Source organism: Mobula hypostoma, chromosome 11 (assembly GCF_963921235.1).
Source record: "Mobula hypostoma chromosome 11, sMobHyp1.1, whole genome shotgun sequence".
NCBI lineage: Eukaryota > Metazoa > Chordata > Chondrichthyes > Myliobatiformes > Myliobatidae > Mobula > Mobula hypostoma.
This window is the reverse complement of record NC_086107.1, coordinates 33,996,046-34,016,655: the sequence shown is the minus strand read 5'-3', so window position 1 is coordinate 34,016,655 and position 20,610 is coordinate 33,996,046. Positions and strand designations below refer to the sequence as shown.

The 20,610-nt window shown below is 37.5% G+C and overlaps 1 protein-coding gene across 4 annotated transcripts in view; it reads left to right on the top strand.

Moving 5' to 3' along the window:
• iftap (intraflagellar transport associated protein) overlaps positions 1–11,170 on the top strand; it is a 44,937-nt gene extending 33,767 nt beyond the window's left edge. For 3 of the 4 annotated variants that reach the window (XM_063063156.1, XM_063063157.1, XM_063063155.1), the window contains 4 exons: positions 18–84; positions 5,767–5,841; positions 6,318–6,445; positions 7,720–11,170. In XM_063063156.1, coding sequence (XP_062919226.1) covers positions 18–84; positions 5,767–5,841; positions 6,318–6,445; positions 7,720–7,893 — 444 coding nt within the window. In that variant the 3' untranslated portion in view covers positions 7,894–11,170. The remainder of the gene's footprint in view (positions 1–17; positions 85–5,766; positions 5,842–6,317; positions 6,446–7,719) is intronic. The other variant, XM_063063158.1, reaches the window with a different exon arrangement.
• Positions 11,171–20,610: the final 9,440 nt, after the last annotated feature.

Below are 20,610 nucleotides of genomic sequence, written 5' to 3'. Positions count from 1 at the left end.
TCTTTAAATCATTTAAGGTAGAGAAATGTATTGACATTGAAGACATAGACAGTGACAAAGGAAGTGAACAGCAAAGTTGCACTGGTAGGTAAACAAGTGCAATCCTTAATTATTTAATCTGGATAAATGGACTTGCCAGAATGAAGAGTGTTTTCTGGTGGTTGTGGTCTATACAGTTCTTGCTGAGTTTTTTTTAGCAGACTGTACATGATCAAGTTAAATTCTAATTTTTATATTTGCTGAAATTGTTTCCAGTCATTGTGAAACAACTTGCATCGAGTAATTTCAAGGCTAATACCTAGCAGCTCAACTTTACAAATCAACGATATGAAAAACCATTGTAATTTATCACTCATTGAGAATTTAAAAAGTTAGTTTTGATTTATTGTTGTCACATGTACTGTGATACAGTGATTTTTTTTTTGTTTGAGTGCCATCCAGTCAGATCATGCCATATAAACACATTGAGGTAGTATATAGAAAAAATCCGAATGCAGTATGTAGTGCTTTAGCTACCACTGTAGTGCAGGGAAACAAATAAAATACAACGACCACAATGAGATCAGGAGTTCATCTTAATCATCCAAAAAGGTCATCCAAGATTCTGATAATAGCTGGTTAAAGCTGTCACTGAGTCTGTTGGTATATGTTTTCAAGCTTTTGTGTCTTCTGCCTGATTGGAGAGGGGAGAAGAGAGAATGACTGGGGTAGGAGGGCTCCTTGATTGCATTGCCTGATTTCATGAGGAAGCTAGAAGTGTAGGCTTGATGGAGGAGAGGCTGATTTGTTTGATGACCAGGGCTTTGTTCACAACTCTCTGCAATTTCTTAAAACCTTGGGCAGAGCAATTGCCATAGTAAACTGTGGTACATGTGGGTAGAATGCTTCCTTTGGTGCATCTGTAGAATTTGGCAAGAATCTTTGAGGACATGCTGAATTTCTTTAGCCATCTGAGGAAATAGAAGCATTCATATGCCTTCTTGGCTATCACATCTATGTGGCTGCAACAGGACAAATTGTTGGCGAAATTTCCCTAGGAACTTAAAGTTCTCAACCATCTCCACCTCAGCACCATTGATAAAGACTGGAATGTTCTTCACCATGTCCACTCAACAATTAACTTGGTAGAATTGTATTTCTTTGAAGGAGGCCATTTGGGCAATTTTGCATGCAAAAGTTGACTTTCATTTGTTAGTCTGTAGTTTCTAAGATATTAAATAATTTCATCTTGAAACATTGTCTTAAAAACACTCTTACTGCTGATATCTAGTGTACTCTTTTCCAGTTTTAAAACAAGGCTGTAGTACTAAGAAGAAACTTAAGAGCAGGAATAGAACATTCGGGCTCTACTGTCTTCTCTGGCACTTAATGATAAATAGAAACATAGAAACATACAAAATAGGTGCAGGAGTAGGCCATTCGGCCCTTCGAGCCTGCACCGCCATTTATTATGATCATGGCTGATCATCCAACTCAGAACCCCGCCCCAGCCTTCCCTCCATACCCCCTGATCCCCGTAGCCACAAGGGCCATATCTAAATGTGATGTAATTTCCTGTATTAACCTCTGTTAATCAAAAGACACTGAGACCAGAAGCAAAGATTAGATGCAGAGCTCTTGTTTCTTTATCATGGCCTGATCAGCTCTATATTATGAGATGCATTTGGGATAACATTGTTCTTAATAATATTAGACTTAATTCAGTTTAGTACCTGTGCAAAATATTGTAATTGATCACTAGCCATGTTTACATATTCACTTCCAAATTCTTTTTAAAGTATGTGCCTTTGAGGCCTTGCCTCTGAATTTATAAATATTCAGGAAATAAGTTCATGTTTTAATACAATATGAACTTATTTTCAGATCTAAATGTAGTTATGTCTTTATTTTTCAATTGCAAAAAGTATTATTGACCTTTATATTTGAATGCAAGTTATTTATGATAAAATTAATGAAGAGTCTAGCAACTGCTACCCAGGGACAGTCCCTGCTATGCCACAGTTCCCTCAGACTGGCTGTTCTGCACTAGTGCAGCTCATTAATCTGCAGCTGGGCAGATAAAGAGCAAAACAGCAGATACCAATAGTGAGCACACTTTATGGCTCAGGAATTGAGACAATATTGTACTTGGGGCATTATGATAAAAACATTGTTTCATGCAGAGATTCATTTCAAATAAAAGCAGGAAGTAAAATAAATGTCAATATTGAATTGGATTTATGCAGATTTTTCTTTTTGAGAACCTTTGCTGGTTAGACAATGAATAACTGCGTCTTTTTCAATTAATGCAAGAGTAATTTAATGAAGGAACTTAAATGAATTCTTAGAAAATGGGCAGTCATGCGATAACTGGTGTACCACCATAACTCTCAGACAACAATGGTTCAAGAAAAGAGGCCACTATTAGACAATTTATTGTCATTGTCTAATGGTGACCTTTTTTCTTGAACCACTGCTGAATATGATGTCATGGTGGTCTTTAACAGTGGTAAAAGGATATTCTATGATTTTAGCCTGGAGGCATTGAAGAATGAAATGTTCCCAAGGCAGATGTTGAGTTATTTGGAAGGTGACTTCAATGCCTTTCCACCACCTGCAAGGATGGAATTCTCTAAATTGCCTGGATGAATGCACTGCCAACAACTCTCAAGAAACTTTGCCCCTCTCAGGACAAAGCAGAAGTACTGTGCTTTAAAACGACCACAGTTGCTCACCCAGACGATGTTGACAGCATCTTTCCAACCACAGACATTACCTTCAAGGATAATGGTAGTGGGTGTAGGCTTATAATCCTGACTTGTAATTACATCACTTGTCCTTCATCACAGCTGGATCTAAATCAGTGATTCCCAGCGATGGTGGGTACATGTCCTAAGAGGGCATTAGGGTCAATAGAAGTTTTTGTAGGGGGGGGGGTGGTAAGCAGCACCCTAACTTGAGGCATGAGACCTGACTGACCATGTCAACTTGCTGCCATCATCAACATCTGATAGGTATTCCCAGTTTGTGTTAATTAAAAAAAAATTTAGCCCTGTTAATAATGGATAAATACGTATGGTGCGATCTCTATGAGTCTGAAGTTGGTGAAGCCTTGAATTCTCATCCTGCTAAGAAACAGAAACTACAGAAAGCACGTCAATACAATGATACATACCTGGAGTATGGTTTTATTCCATTCCCAATGGATCAGCGATGCTCCATGTGTCTTATTTGTAATACTGAACCATCTAATGAAGCCATGGAACCATTAAGATTGCAGGAACACTTCCGTAAAAGACACCCTGAAAAGACTATTTATGGTATTACTCAGTTCCAGAAGATGAAAGAAGCATTTGAAAAGTGTTGCACCCTCAAGTCATTTGCCAAGAAAGCTAAAAATTACCTTGATAGTAGTCTCATTGCTTCTTATAACATTTCCAAAATGATCGCATAGTCTGGAAAATCTCGTACAATTGGTGGAAGGTTAATAATGCCTGTTGTATTAGAAATGCTCATCACTGTACTCAAAATGGAATCCAGTATTTTAAAAACATTTCAAAGAGACTTCATTGCAGTGAATCACAAACTCACAAAAATCAGAAACCGCTAGGCCATTGTTGCGCATGGGGACTTAAGGCTTTTGCTGTCGCAACTTGGAGCCAGCTATTTCAACTTATGCCAAAAATCATTAAGCTCAAGGATCACATTGATACTGAAGCTGATGTACAGCACACAAGTACAGTGTAAGTTAATTTTAAAGACAAATAAAAATTTAAAGCAGAATCATTTTTCTCATGACATGTTAGCATAAGGTAGACAGGTTTTTAAACCGAGGTCCCTGGAAAGTATATTGTGCCTAAGAGGGGTGTTGGCCTAAAAAAGGTTGGGAAATACTGATCTAAATCCTACCCAACAGCACTGAGTCAGTACTTCCTTTGGAAGTGCTACATCAGTTTAAGAAGGCGATTCTCTGCTATCTTTTCATGGGCAGTTGGGCATGGGCAATAAATGTTGACTTTGTTTGAGCCTGAAAATGAATAAAAAACAGATGATTGATATTCTTGTGTCTGCGGTCGTTGAACTAATGGTTTATATAGGAGAACAGCTGTCAAAGAAATTCCTTGGTGCAGAGCATATTATAGGAAATACTATTACAGTCATAATAGAAATAATGGGTCTTTGGATTGCTGCATAGCTGCTCAAGAATTTGCCTTGGATGAAAATGAGCATCTTGAATGGTGCTGCATCTGCACACGTTCAGGCAACAGGAGATAATTCTGTTAAATTCCAGGCATCTTCTTTGAACATGATGGAGTCAGAAATTGAACCGGTAGTTACAATATATTGCCTGGTCTAGTATCCATAACATTTATATGGCCAATACGTTGAATTTTTGTTCAGTGCTGATGGCTAGAAGGTTCTTTGTGTTTGCTTTTAAACGGGGGAAAAAATGGAGATCTCTTGTTGGAGTTAGCATAAATACTACTTGGCATTTATCACCTGATGTTCTTCAAGTTCTCTATATGTTCAAGGTCTATTTACATAAATACTATGACCTAAAAATGGAAGGAAGGCCTTAAATGCTGCTCTTATTTAGAGTGTGCTATCTCACATGTTTGGGCACTTTGGGTGTGTTTCCTTTCTGCCTGGTGACTGCTATTTGTGGATGTCACCTTAAAGATATCCTTTATGTCTGCAAAGTGCCAATTTCTCAGCCGGTGGCTAAAGAGGAAGTGTTGTTTTAATTCTGATCCATTGTTGTCTGACTGAGTAGATATTCTCATCTATTAGAAAGAAGAAATGCACACATAAAAGTAAGCAGCAAGAACGAGATATGTGTGTGCATTGTCAGCAGTTTCTAAATCTGAAAACAGAGCAAATAAAAATAATATTGGATCTATACATACTGCTATCTTTAATGATCTATGCACCATTGCTGGTTACGCTCAATGGCAGTTGCACAAATGAGGGAGAGGAAGAGAGAATACGCTGTGTCTATAAATGTTCAAGTTATGATTAATGCAGATTGTTAGGCGAGTGTATGCACTGGTGAATTGTTGAGAGTTGGGATTTGATCACTGACCGTGACAAGATTTATGAGATCATTAAATACATTGTGAACTATGACCATGTCCTTTGGGCTTCACTGCTGCCATTGATCTGAAGAGCAGCCTTCTGTGGCTTCATTATTTTATTTGGACTTGGACCTGTGAGGCATGCTGGTGACCTACGATGCAACTGCCTTTGTCTTTCTCTTCATCTTGTCAATAAGGGTGTTTAGAGCCTTCAGGATCTTCACTTTTCTTTGACCTGCTCTCATCGTCCTGATTCTTTGAACTGACTCTCACTAGCTGTTGCAGACATTGCTTAATGCAGCTTTCTTCAGATTGTGCCAGCCACTCATGAAATTTTACATTGGTGAATGCACTCAAAGCCTGTTTAAGCAGTTTATTGAAATCTTGATGAAATGGTGGGAGCATAGATGTTGCCCTGGTTCATAGATCTAAAGATATTTTTGTACCATTTGAAGAGGAGCAGAGCATTTTCCTGCTATGTGTGAGGCACGCATCTAACATTCCTCATGCTATTTACAGGGCTTATGTTAAAAAATGTTTCCATGTTTTCTTACATTGCAATATACAATTTTAGTTTTTAACTGTGACAACGCTTGGGGTGTGATGGAAGTGGGTTTGTAAAGGTTTATGTTCAACCTTATTATTGTGTACTTAGTTATGAATATCTCTTAACATAACTTGCATATTTGTTTCCTTTCATCTATGTGGGAAGATGCTACAGCCTTGCTGATTAATAAGACTAAAAAACAGCCTATTGTTGAGACTAATATTGTGGGCCACTGCCATGGTGAGTAAAATCCTTCTACTTTAGTGAACAAATATGATAGATATTGGCATCATTTTGTGGCTTGCACCCCATGACACAGTAAAACTCATTCAACAAAATTCTGTTACTAAGCATTATGTGGTAGTGAAAGAATATCAGGCGGTTCAAAACAGGGATGATGATTACTTTCATAATTTGATGGCACTGTATCTCGTGAAGTCACAGTGTGAAAATAATGCATGGGTATTGCTAGTAATTCCATAGGTGTTGCACAAGGAAGTTAATGATGGGCATTTTCTGTGATGATATTTCAGTGATGCAGTGATAGTTGTGAGTTTGTATGTTTTATTAAAATAATTATTAGGAAATAGTCTTCAAAAATTCTAGTAATGAATAGACATTCAACTATTTTTTTCCCCGTGTAGCACATTTTGGCTGCTCAAGTATTTATAGATATTATCAACATGTTACTAACTGTCACTGTCCATTGAATCTAGAAGCACTCCCAGGTAAAATCAGAGAGGAGATTCCTGCAAATTATTCTCATTGTGAATGCAAATACACGATCCTTGACTTCAAAGTGTATCCATGTGTTGAAGAGTTTAATAACAAAGCACATGACCAGGTACGCATGTTATTTAAGAAATCTTAAAATGCTGTTGCAAAGTAGTTACATTGCTGAAGCTCATAGAATTAATTTTCTGTGAAGAGCTGATCAGTGTTTTGATGCTAAATTTGGACATTGATCAAATCCAAAATGCATTTATTTTTATTTACTTGAACATGTCAAATACAAAGTAATTGTCCCAAGATCGATCTTGCCAACTCATTGACATTTTAATTTTCAAATCAGATAATTTCCTGTAGTTTGTTGTATGAGGGAAAAATAAGAGTAAAGCGAAGTCTTTGTGTTTCTGTTTGCACTGTTATGAGTGTTATTGCTGGCAAAGAAATATAGACATAAGTGCAATTCCTAGAAAGTTTCAGTCATCAATTTAAAAACCAAGTGGACTTTGAGCAGGGTATAATTCTAAAAGTATTTTTTTTTACTTTAAGTACTGAGCACTATTTTATATTAATTGAGCACAAAGCAGATGCTTATGCGTGTGTACTTTCTAATTTGCCACATGATATAAAATCCTGTGGCAAGCAAATTGTTAAAATTGTTTTATTATTGTCACAAGTGCTGAGGTACAGTGGGAAAACATGTCTTTCAGGTGGTACAAGGTAAAATGATAACAAAATTCAGAGTAAAGTATTAGTTACAGAGGAAGTGCAGTGCAAAACCATTACAATGTAGATTGTGAGTTCAAAAGGGTTCTGTTTTGTAACTCTTAAACCTAATAGAAAAAAAACACAGGAGAGCCAGGACAACCTGTGTACTTTGTTTTCACTTTGGTGATGTGCGTACTTATGACATGGTTGGGTAATGATGTATGTCGTTCGCGTACTTTTACATATAGCTCATAATGAGTTATGTAATCAACAAAGAATGCTTAATCAAACAATATGTTTACAATATTATTGAAATTTTAAATGCACAACAAAAAGTTCATCTTATCAGAGTAGGGGACCATTCAATGGCGGGATAGAAGCTAGCCTTGAGCCTGCATGCTTTTAGGCCTCTATATTTTCTGCCTGATGGGATGTGGGTGAAGAGAGAATGGCTGGGGTGGGAGGGGTTGTTGATTATGTTGCCTGCTCTACTAAGGCAGAGCAAAGTGTAGACAGAGTTCATGGAGGGGATGTTAATTCCTGTGATGTGCTGAGCTGTGTCCACAACTCTCTCTGGTTTCTTGCATTCATGGGCAGAACTGTTGGCAGAGTAAGTGACATTAGAGGAGGGCCATGTTTCCAATTGTAATTTGTGAGAATGAAATCTGCTTTATATTTCATCAGGCATTGACAGATGAAGTCCAGCCATTCACATTGGATGAAGAATTTGACTATAACTGTGTCTATCTTAAACCCAAGTATAGTGAGGCTGAACTTAAGAATCTTTCTGCCTTGTCACAACAGCAAAAAGAAAGTGGAGAATATAATGCAGCAAAGCTGAGTGACTCTGACTTATAACACAATTGCCACTTTTTGATGTGGTCTACCAGGCAGCATTACTTTCTGTTACAAACACTTTGCCGCATTTGAAGCAGAATTTGGGTATGAGAACTTTACAATCCCACAAAAATTTCTACTAATTAAAATCATTCAGTGAAGTGTTAATAGATTTCATATTAGTTTAATAACATTTCTTATTTTGAATCATTAAATTAGACAAAGATATAAAATGACTTTGATTCATTTGTGTTTTTTTCTATGTTACAAAGCCTCATGTTGCCCCATTAGAGATATGATGATTATTATGAAATATAATATATACCCATCCAGTTTCACGTATCCATTCTTTGAACTTGAACAGAATGAGGGAATATTTGCCCATTCCTAGTTGTTTCACTTTTAGAAGACAGTTTATTTGTCTGCTCCAAAGCTATATTGAAGCTTGGAGCTAAGTGACCTTGAGGGAATGCAAGACAAGTAATGACTTTTTGGTCACTTGAAGGCATACAGTGAAATCTTTTATTCCATTGCCATTAATTGAGAGTAGCCTGACTGGCTGAAACTGGTCATATTGGATCTTTCCTAAACATATCATATTTCTAAAGCTTCATTGAGCTGATGCAATGTTGATGCTGGACTGGAAACGTTTGGTTAGCAGGGCACCTCTTTTAAAATAATACTAGTGTAATGTTAGATAGAACTCATAGGATTTCTTTTGTATTTAGTGCACCTGGGCATTATTTGATATTTGACATGAATCAGAATTCTGTGATAAAGGCAAATTTGAGCAGAGGCTAGATATAATATCCATCTGATATTTCAGGCCAGAGGTGGTTACAAAAGCTTACACTCTTGCACTTGTACCTATCATTACTGATTATGGAAATTTACTATAGTATATTAGTAAGATTTTGTATGTTGTTGACTATTCAGAAACCTGTAGAGTCATACAGCACAGAAGCAGGTTCTTCTGCTTCATGTCAATGCTCACCATTGTGCTTATCTATACAGTTCCCATTTATCCACGTTTGATCTCCAGTTGTCTATGCCTTGGTGATTCAAGTATAGTTTCCTACAAACTAGATAGAAACAGCAGGTAAATTAATGTGACATATACGGTTTGAGTTTTATTGGTTAGCAAATTATTATTTACTCTCAATCGCAAACAAGTTTCAATGAGACGTCCTTCTAATAGGCTCACTCACTTGTCCTATTTTTTATTCTTAAGGTTGAATAATGATTTGTTTTTCTCATCTTTTTCACTATCAGCAGGTTGGCAAGTATAGGACAAGAGCATAGAAGATTGCTGTTTTTTCTCTTTGTATTTCAAACAGAAAATAAAATTTAAGAATGGCAGGATTTATTTCTGTCAAGATGTAATAGCAAGTATTCTTAAATAATTCCATACAGCTCTTGGCAATGTTTAACTCTAGAGCTAAGGATACATTTAATCAGTTTCTGAACAAAGTAGATAATACTTATTCTAGAGTATTGGAAAATATTTGCATCTTATTTTATTAAGACATGGTCAGTGAGCATTGTTTTGTGCAGGGGAGATCATGTCTGAGAAAACTTTTGGTGCATTTTGAAGAGGTAGTAAGTGGATTGATGAAGATCAGGCAGTAGATGTTCTCTATATGAGCTTTAGTTCAGCCTTTGACAAGGTCCGGGATGGCAGCTGATCTGGAAAGTTAGATCAAATGGGCTTCAGGAGAAGCTAGATAGATCTCACTGAATGTGGTGCAATTGCATTACGGCGCTAGCGATCACCAATCTGGGTTGGATTGCTACCACTGTCAGTAAGGAGTGTGTACATTCTCCCCGTGACCACAATCTATGTATCTATCACTATACTCCAAGTGTGGATTCACCATTGTTTTATATAATTGCAACATATTGTCTCCTCTTTTAAATTCAATGCTTTGTCTAATGACGGCTAGCACTTTCTTCACTACCCTTTCTGCTTGCGCGGCCACTTTCAGCAACTGAGCACTTGTATTCCCAGGTCCCTCAGTTCCATGACACTCATCAGTGCCTGCCATTCAGTATATAGGTCTTATCCTGATTTGACTGTCCAAAATGCTTCACCACACTCTTGTCTAAGTTGAAATCCACTTGCTGTTCCTCAGCCCATTGGATCAAGACTTCTTTGCAGTTCATTGTAACCTGCCTCACTATCAACAAAACCCACTTATTTAGTATCATCAGCAAACTTGCTAATCATGCTATGTATATTCATATCCAAATTATTTATATTAATAATGAATAACGGAGAACTCCGAAGCACTACTAGTCACAAGCCTCCAGTAAGAGAATCAACCTTCAGTCGTCACCCTCTGTTTCCTATCATTGATCTATTTCTATTGATCCACCTCAAAATTTTTATAAAAATGAGCTTTATTTGTCATATGTACACTGAAACAAACAATGAAATGTGCAGTTATCCGTGAACAATCAACGCAGTCCAATGATTGTGCTGGGGACAGCCCGCAAGTCTCCCAGTGTTTCTGGCGCCAACGTAGTGTGCCCACATCTCACTAACCCTAACCGTACATCTTTGGACTGAGGGAGGAAACTGGAGCACCTGGAGGAAACTCATGCAGTCACCGGGAGAACATACAAACTCCTTTTAGACAGTGGCAGGAATTGAACCCCAATTGTTGATTTCTGGCACTGTAAAGCATTGCACTAATCACTACATTATTGTGCCACCTGCTTTTGTCATCCTTTTATAGAAAAGCACATTGTCAAGCTGGAGAGGGTGCAGAAGAGATGCGGATTACGTCAGGACTGGAGGGCCTGATTATAGGAAGAGCTTTCCATGTTGAATCTTTATTCCCTGGAGAGCAGGTAAATGAGAGGTATGGATAAGGTGGATGGTCATAAGGTTGGAAAGCCAAAAACTAGATACAAGATAAGAGGAAAGTGATTTGAGACCTGAGAGAGAACTTTATAGAGTGAAGTGAGTACGTGGAATGACCTATCAGAGGAACTGGTTGAGGTGGGTATAATTGCAACATGGAAGGAGGGGGTTGGAGGCTATGAGTCTTACACGGGCAGTTTGTACCAGCAGAGTGGATGCTGCAGTTGGCATGGAACAGTTGGGCCAAAGCACTTGATTCTATGCTGTATTACTTTTATTTGTTTATGTGTGATGGAATACTGAAAAAATGCAACTTTATGCTAATACACATAAATGCTTTTATTTGTGCTAAAGAAATTTCCAGTATCTTGTAGTTATTTTTGTTATTAAAGTTCAACGTTCAAAATAAATTTTATTATTAAAGTATATGTATGTCACCATATACAACTATGAGGTTCATTTTTTTTTCTGGGTATACTCAACCAATCTATAGAATAATAAACATAACAGAATTAATGAAAAACCATCCACTAGGCCGTTCAAGCAGAATGCCGAAGACAACAAACTGTGCAAATGCAAACAACAGTACTTAATAAATTAGCAATAAATATCAAGGACATAAATAGAGGACATAAGTAGTAAGTCATCATACTCATTATTGATTTATTGATTATTTTGATTTGTAGAATATTTTATTAATTTTTCTGATGAAATAATATCAGGTCTTCAATTTTTACATATGGTTGCATTTGCCAACAAGTCGAATTTGGGTTGCCTTGATTCAATAGAAGAATAAAGAAAAATGGCTATTCATTCCAAGTGGAGTTGTCACCCCAGTAATCTGGAAAATAGAATCTCATCTTCATTTCAAACATTAGTTGGATTAATTTGTAAGAATATTTGCCTGTGATTTCCAACACCATTGACTCTAAATCTGTCAGGTCTGTTGAAGGCTGGCACAGACCTCAAAGGTCAAATAGTAATCAAGGGATTAGAATTTTGGAGATGAAATTTGATGGTGTTGAGAAATGCAGAAATTTTTATCTTTTGGCTTCTGACTTGTGTTGATGTTCCTGCAGAGTTATTTGTGCATGCCTTTGTGGCCTGTGTTTCCTGTTGGAGAAAATGCAGTGGTTTTGGAACTCACATCAGAGAAGTGATGTCACCATGTATCTTCACAAGATACCTTCAACTGTGAAGGGCCTGGTTATCATGTGTTTCAGGTATTCATCTACACCAGCAATTTGCTATTCAAGGGCTGTGATTGTAATCTTTTTTGGAATCTGTTTTCCTTCTATCATAAATGTTATCAATTTTACATTGCTAATTTGAGAAGTTCAACGATTATATCAAACACTTTGGTTCCATTTGTGTAAAGTTGAGAGTTTTAGAAATCTGAAGAAACGGTAGGTGATGATAAAGTTGTTGAATCATAGAATAATACAGCACAGAAACAGCTTCCTTGAGTCCATGCCAACCATCAAGCACCCATTCACTCTAATACCACACTAATCTCTTTATTCTTCAGGCATTGTGATCAGCTTACCCCAGACTATACCACTATGACTAACTAACTTGCCAGTTTATCTGCTTTTGGCTTGTAGGAGGAATGCCGAGGACCTGGAGGATTACAAGCAAAGTGCACCAGAAGTTAGGGTTGAACAGAGTTGCTGTAGCTGTATAGCGGCAGAGTTAGCTGACCACTGTCCTGTCTGATTCATATGGATTTAGATAGTGCTGTGAGTTAGATGGAACTCAGGTGAACAGCTTTTCAGGGGCAGAAGTAAATGATCTTGACCACTGGTTAGAAAGGGGGCTTTAAAGTTCATCTGTGCTCTTGATCGAAAAGGAAGTTGAGGTTTACAAAAACAAAACTTGCATTCAGGCATGGAGGTTTGATTACATGCCGTTTTGTGGGATGTGCCACTGGTTCATGTTAACAGTTATGGCCTACCCCATGAGGAGCTGTCTGATCCAAAACCTAATATAATTTAGACAAGCTGACAACGTGGCAATGGTTATAGAGTTGAGATAAACTTATATTTTGGTTTAATATGATCACATTTACTGAGGTATAGTGAAAAAGTTTGTTTTGCATTACCATCCATGCAGATAATTTAATGACAACAATTCATTAAGGAAGTACAAGGGAAAACAATAACAATGCAATATAACAGTTACAAACAAAGTGCAATGCAAGCCATAAGGTGCAAGGCCATAAAGAGGTGGATTGTGAGGTAAAGAGTCCAGTTTATCATTCTAAAGGTTGTTCAAGAGATTTAAACAGTAAGATAGAAACAGTCCTTGTGCTTCAGGCTCTATATCTTCTGCCCAATGAGAAGGGGAAGAAGAGCGAATGTCCTGGATGGGTGGTATCTTTGATTATGATAGCTGTGTTTTTTGCATTCAATGTTGAAGCTGATTCTCTGCCTACAGACATTACCAATGGACATCGTCATATATAGGTGCACACCAGCCCGATTTTTAAATTTCATCAGTTGATTTTAAACTAACTAACAAATTTATAGTGCTTGGTTAATAGCTTTTAGACTTTCATCCAATTAATTAAAAAAAATGTAATTCATTCTCAGACAGTGGAAAATGTTAAACAAGAAATAGGTACTTGGATCATTAAATCCAAAGCGCACAGGCAGATCCTACCATAAATCCCACACTACTCCAGTGGGGAATCAATCCTTAATCCTCAATATTTGAGAAATTATGCAACAATTAAATTGCTAATGCTTAAAAAGGGATTATTCGTGGAGTGCAAATAGTTAAGCGGTTTGTAAAGTTGGAAGGATTGCAAAGATAGTGGGGGTCAAGGCCATGGAATGATTTGAAAACATAGATAATATTTTTATAATCATGTTGTTTGTTAACAAGGAGCTAATGTTGGCCAGGGGGCATGAGTGATTAGTTTGATATTTCGAAGACACAATAACAATTCTGCTGTTCTGTTTTAGTGCAAATTGCAGAAAATATGGTAGCTTAGTAACCCGATTTTACACTGACAACAAATAAACTGAAAATGGGAGGAGGAACGTGCAGCAGAGCATTAGGAGCCAGGGGCTGGGTGGGAGGTACTGGTGGAATTTCAGGAGCCTGAAGTTGGATGGGAGCATGATGAAGTGTAGATGGAGCTTCAAAAGCCTGGATGTGGTTTGGCGACCTGGAAATGTGTGAGCTCCCAATCCTGAAGAGCTGCTGTTGAAAGAATGGATCAGATGGAGAAAGAAGAATTGTGGATCCCAGCACATTTGGGAAAGTGAAAAGATAAAGGAACAGAAGACCTTGATGTATGGCAGAGGTGGTAGAGAATGGGACATAGGAGGAAAACTGTAGGAAGAATTGGTGATTTGAATGTACATACCTGAGTTACTGGCTGAGTTCGAACTGGGAGACCAGGAAATAGCTGGAAGCCATGTGGGTAAAATGGTGATGAAGATGAGAAAGGATATGTCAGTCTTCATGAGAACATGGTCAAAGAACTGCAAACAATGGATATTTTAGAAGGGAGCAGTGAGAGAGGATCTCACAGAACTCCTGCAGAGAGAAAACCTCTAAAGATGGCATACCTTGAAGAGACTTCGCCGTGGAATTGTACATTGGCAATACAAGAGACTGCAGTTGCTGGAATCTGGAGCAACACAATATCTGTAGGGTTTCAACCCAAAGGGTCAACAATTCCTTTCTTTCTACAGATGCTGTTTGACCTGTTGAGTTCCTTTGGTGGATTGTTTCATTCTCCAGATTCCAGTATCTGCAGTGTCTAAACTGAAAATAGGGAGAGGGCTACTGCAGCAGTGACGATATGCTTGCTTGCACATTGCAGGGATGCTTATGAAATAGAAAAAAGAAGCATTTCAGAGTAACTCTGACAATATGCTCGACCATCTCTGCCATGAAAGCTGTAGTAAATTTACCAGTGGAACAAGCCCTTCTGGCCCAACAAGCGTGCTGCCCAGCAACCCACCTATTTAACCCAAGTCTAAACACAGGACAGTCTACAAGGACCAATTAATTCAATAACTGGTATGTCTTTGGGTTGTGGGATGAAACCAGAGCACCCCGAGGAAACCTATATGGTCACCGGGCAAACATACAAACTCCTTACAAACAAATTCTGAATTCAGATGCACTGAGCTGTAATAGTGTCAAGCTAACTGCTACGCCACCCTGGCACCCACATATTGAGTGTTGTCTTCTCTCAGTTAAGTGTAAGCGACATACCTTCACGTTGCACTGAAGTTGTACATTTGGTGACCAGATTTACAAATGTAATTCTTTTCTTAAAGTTTATTTTCATGAGCAGCTGCTACATTGCAGAAACAGCTTGTATTGTGATTAGAAAGCAAATTTTTATACTTTCTGTAAGCAGAGTACCGGATAGAAAGGAATTGGCATTTAGAAGCATTGTGGCTAAGATTTTTTGAAGACTTGGTGCAGTTTTTCTTTAAACTATGTAGACTTGTAAGATGATCACAGATGGTTCAAGTTAATATTTTAAACAAAGAAGACTAAAGCCAAAGGAAAAACCACATGTGTTTCAGTTAAGTGCACCACAAAGATGTATATGCGATAATGGGCTTTCCCACTCCAAACAACTTAGAAGTGGGTTTAAATGGCAGTTGCCACAGGTGGGCGTAGGTATAGCACATGTGGTAAGAGTTACCTCAAGCTGAGGGTGCCCAAATGTGATTGGATCATTTCTAGGCCATCTGAAGAAACAACATCCAGCAATATCAGGTGCTCCCTGTTCTGCATGTTAAAGCTCAGCATTATCTTTCTGAGCTTTTTGCAAAGGTATTTTTTTGAGTTAAACAAAACCAGACCCTTTGCAAATTACATCTTCAAGTGTTTTTTGTCGGTGCGCAGTAGCACCATACATTCGTGAGGTTTGGTGTTTATTGTATTGTAGGGAAGTTGCGTGTGCAATTCTTGGGATATCAGGACAATGTTCTCAAAACACTCACAGTTTGAAGTCTAGATGTGGGCAGTCTGTTAAAATATTATTTGTAAGTTCAACAATGGAGTCATGTAGTATAGATTTGTGGCAAAACTGCATCTCAATACCATCTAATTTGTACTTTATTTCCAGTGCAACTATTTCTAGGTTAGGTTACATATGAAGTATTGCTGTGCATCTAGTAGTGATCTGATATTTCTGTACTAATGCACATTCTCTTGATTGATTTTATTGAGAATCTCCTGCAAATAACTTTCCAACCTAAATTGAAGTAATGGTGATTCAAATAACAATGGATGAAGCATTATGATGTCTAATACCGTCCAGAATCTGTCCTTGTAAATTTCATGCAATGGCTACTTATTAGGTACATCTGTACCTACTCATTAATGCAAATATCTAATTAGACAATTATGTGGCAACAACTCAGACACAGACGTAGTCAAGAGATTCAGTTGCTCAGATCAAACAGCCTAATGGGGAAGAAATATTTTCTGAATAACTTTAACTATGCCAGATGGGGTGGTTCGAGTATCTCATTATTGTTATTATATTTAGCACAGAGTGACCTATCAACTTTTGTGAAATACTTCCCAATAATTTCTCCATTCCTTTTTCTAAACAATATTTGAGTATATATCTGTTTTACACATCTTTACAACCTTTGTCACCTGGTTGCAATTGTAAATTTCGTAGACATTACTGCAAAATGATTGGATCGCACTTTGGGGTTTACCCTCCGATTACTCAAAACATGACGTCCTTGGGATCACTACAATGTGCGCAGTGATACTTTCATTCTATTTGATACACCCTGTTAAATCTCATGCTCTTTAATGTTTTGCTTACTAAGATACTGTTCTAATGTCACAGATGTCTTTGTTAACTGCTTATAGAATAGCAGTTATAGCAAAATCCTAAATGGAACAAATCTTATATTGTGACATCCCAAAGTAGCTGAAAAAACATACAAATGACTTGTTTGTTATCTTCCCAATTTTTTCTTTTACCATATATTTCCAAAATGTATCAATTTCATTTTGAGGATCATGGCTATAATGGACTAAAATAGGAATAACAAGGATAATGATTACATTTCAAGAATTTTGCTTGTTATTAATATTCATCACAGGTCTTCGGCAATTGTGCTTTTAGCATTTTCAGTTTTTTTTTAACTTTGACACTTACAATTAATATAACTGTGCATTTCTTTATTGTCATTTGAATTGTTATTGTTCTTAAGAGGCCAGTCAAGATGCAAATACAGATGCAAATTTGTTTTGAAAATATCCTGAGGGGTTTACGTTTACAAGTTGCAATACTGTTTTTCCGTCATTCATATGAGTTTTGGTTTGAAAAATCCAAATTAAATATGACATTGATTTCAATATGACTATGTCACATTTTCAAGACATTATACTGTCAGCATTGTTTATTATCATTAAAGAAAAGCAATAATGACATTGTTTGTTTCATGTGTGTTTTTTTTCTCTTGAACCTTAAGCCCACCTACACCAAAATCTCTAATCCTTCTCTCAGTACAGACTTTTACCACCTTAACATCTTTACTACTGTTTGGTAGGAAGTATTTAGCTTAATTATTTTTTTCTTAGATGTACCATGGAGAGCATTCTGACTGGCTGCATCACTGTCCGGTATGTGGGGTGGGGGAGGCTACTGCACAGGAACATAATAAGCTGCAGAGAGTTATCAAATCAGTCAGCTCCATCATTGGTACTAGCCTCCATAGTATCCAGAAATGGTGCCTCAGAAAAGCGGCTTCCATCATCAAGGACGCCCACTTCCCAGGACATGGCCTCTTCTCATTGTTGCCACCAGGAAGGAAGTATAGAAGCCTAAAACCACTCATTCAGCGATTCAGGAAAACTTCTTCCTCTCTACAATCCAATTTCTAAATGGACATTGAATACTACCTCACTACTTTTTAAGTTTCTGTGTTTTGCACTACTTATCTTAATTTAACTATTTAATGTACATATATATACTTGCTGCAATTCAGTTTTTTTCCTATATTTATCATGTATTGCATTGTACTGCTGCTGCTAGTTACTGAATTTCACAACATATGCCGGTGATATTAAACCTGATTCTGATTCATAATTGACAGATGTCACAAACTGAATCTGATAAACTGAATCATCTCAGTGATGCCCTCCATCTAGTGGCAAAGAAGAGAGCTGACAATGTTAAACACGAGAAAGTCTGCAGATGCTGGAAATCCAAAGCAACACAGGCAAACTGCTGGAGGAACGCTGAAGGGTTTCAGTCCAAAACGTCGACTGTACTTTTTTCCATAGATGCTGGCTGGCCTGCTGAGTTCCTTCAACATTTCGTGTGCATTAGTCCTTTGTGCATCATCTTTATCCCAAGTTTCATACCAACTCTTCTATAAGTCACAAACTCTTTACAATCTTCAATTTCTGCCAATGATGCTAATCTATTTTTTCAATCCCAATTGAAACCTTGTTCACCTATCACCAACTTAAGTTTGTGATTATGCTTTTACAGACTGATTTCGATGTAGATAGATCAGTTAAGATAATATTTACAAAGACTCTGATTACCCTAACATTTAACATCATTTTCATCTCTGGTTTGGTGGTTGATGTTACAAAGATGATCAAGTTGTAGTCTGAAAAGCACCATGATGAAAATCACACAGAAGGAAAATGTTGCAAGAGCACACTAAAATATAAATTACTTTTTTTCAAGGTATAAGATATAAGCTATGTACTATTTCTTTGCTGAAATTTGAGCATGTTTCACCATTTTTGACATCATTATACTGGTTGCTGGAGTGCTTTATGATAAATTTTAAAATATTCTTAATTGTGTATAAGGCTCTGGGTTATCTAGCTCCTCCATATGTTTTGGAGTTTCTATCCCCGTACATCCCTAATTGTAATCTTAAATCCATGAATACTGGTTGGCTTAGTGTTGCTCGAGCCAAGCATATAAGAACTGGTGATGCGGCCTTTTGCTCTTATGCACCAAAAATCTGGAATACTCTTCTGACTGAGATATGTTCCTCAGTGGGCTAGTACTGTGGAATGTTTTAAAACACTTCTAAAAACCTACTTTTAAAATTTGGCCAACTTATAGGCTTACTTAATGTTTGTTGATGTTGATTATATAATTTGGGACATTCAATTATATTTTACTCTATATAATGTTTGTCATATGATTTTTTTTATTTTGTCTTGTATTTTGTCTATATTGATTTATCTTTACAATCTATGTAAAGCACTTTGAGCCTGCATCTTAATGTCCGAAAGGTGCTATATAAATAAAGTTATTATTATTAAATTATCCAACCAGAAGTTGCTGAATTCAGAATGCAATTAATCAATATACGCATATTTTCACTTAAATATAGAAAATACTGGATATATTCACTTGGGTAGGAAGAACACAATTAAATTTCACTAATGATCTTTCATCTGTATTTTGGTTTGAAAAATATGTATACTAAATTCCATATTTACCTATTTGACAGTATGGTGTCATACAAAGTTCTGCTGTTTCATAAGGCCTCTCTACCTAGATTGGGGTGGATGCTGGGACCAAGACAACATCAGTGCATTTCATAAACACAAGTGATTCTTCAGAAGCTGAAAAGCCAGAGCAACACATGCAACATGGTGAAGGAACTCAGCAGGCCAGACACAATCAATGGAAATGAATAAACAGTCGCTGTTTCATCAGCACTGAGAAGGAAGGGGGAAGATGCCAGAATAAAAGTAATGGGGTTCGGGAAGGACGCAAGCTGAAAGTTGATAGGTGAAGGTCAAGGGCTGGAGAAGGAAGAAATTTGATAGGAGAACAGAGTGAACCATAGAAAGGGAATGAGGAGGAGACACAGGACAAGTAATAGGCAGGTGAGAAGAGGTAAAACATCAAGAGTGGAGAATAGAGGGTGTGGGGGGGGGCAGTATTTGTTTACTGGAAGGAGAAATAGATATTCATGTAATCAGGTTAGAGGCTACCTAGACAGAATGTAAGGTGTTGCTCCTCCACCCTGAGGGTGGCCTTGGCACAAGAGGAGGCCATGGACCTACATGTCAGAACAGAAATGGGAATCAGAATTAAAATGTTTGGCCACCAGGAAGTCCTGCTTTTGGCAGATGGTGCAGAAGTGCTTGATGAAGCAGTCCCCCAATTTACAATGGGTCTCACCAATATAGAGGAGGCTGCATCAGGAGCACCAAACAGTATAGACGACTCCAGCAGATTCGCAGGTGAATTGTTGCCTCACCTAGGAGAACTGCCTCAGGCCCTGAATGGCGGTGAGTGAGGAGGTGTAGCACTTAAGCCACTTGCAGATATAAGTGCTGGGAGGGAGATTACTGGGGAGGAATGAATGGACCACGGAATTGCTAAGGGAGTAATCCCTGTGGAAAGTGAGAGGGAGGAGATGTAAAGATATGTTTATGTAGGATCCCTTTGGAGATGGCGGAAGTTACAGAGGATGACGTGTTGGATGTGGAGGCAGATGGAATGGAAGGCAAGGATGAGGAACTTTATCACTAATAAGGCAGCAGGAAGATAGGGTGAACATGGACGTTTGGGAAATGGAGGAGTTGCAGGTGAGGGCAGCATCAATAGTGGAGAAAGGGAAACCTCTTCTTTAAAGAAGGAGAACATCTCTGATGTCCTGGAATGGACAATGTTGTGTATTTCAACCAGTGCATTTCCAAATTTTGCATTCAGATTCTTAGATATTTATTTATATTTTACTGGCTTGTGATTCTATTCTTTAGTTAGAAATACATTAGTTCATAAAAATATTCATTATAAACATTAGTCAAAGATGATGTTTTCAACTTTTGTAACCTTGACTATGTTGCTTGGTCAATGTTGGTCATGACACAATATTGTGATT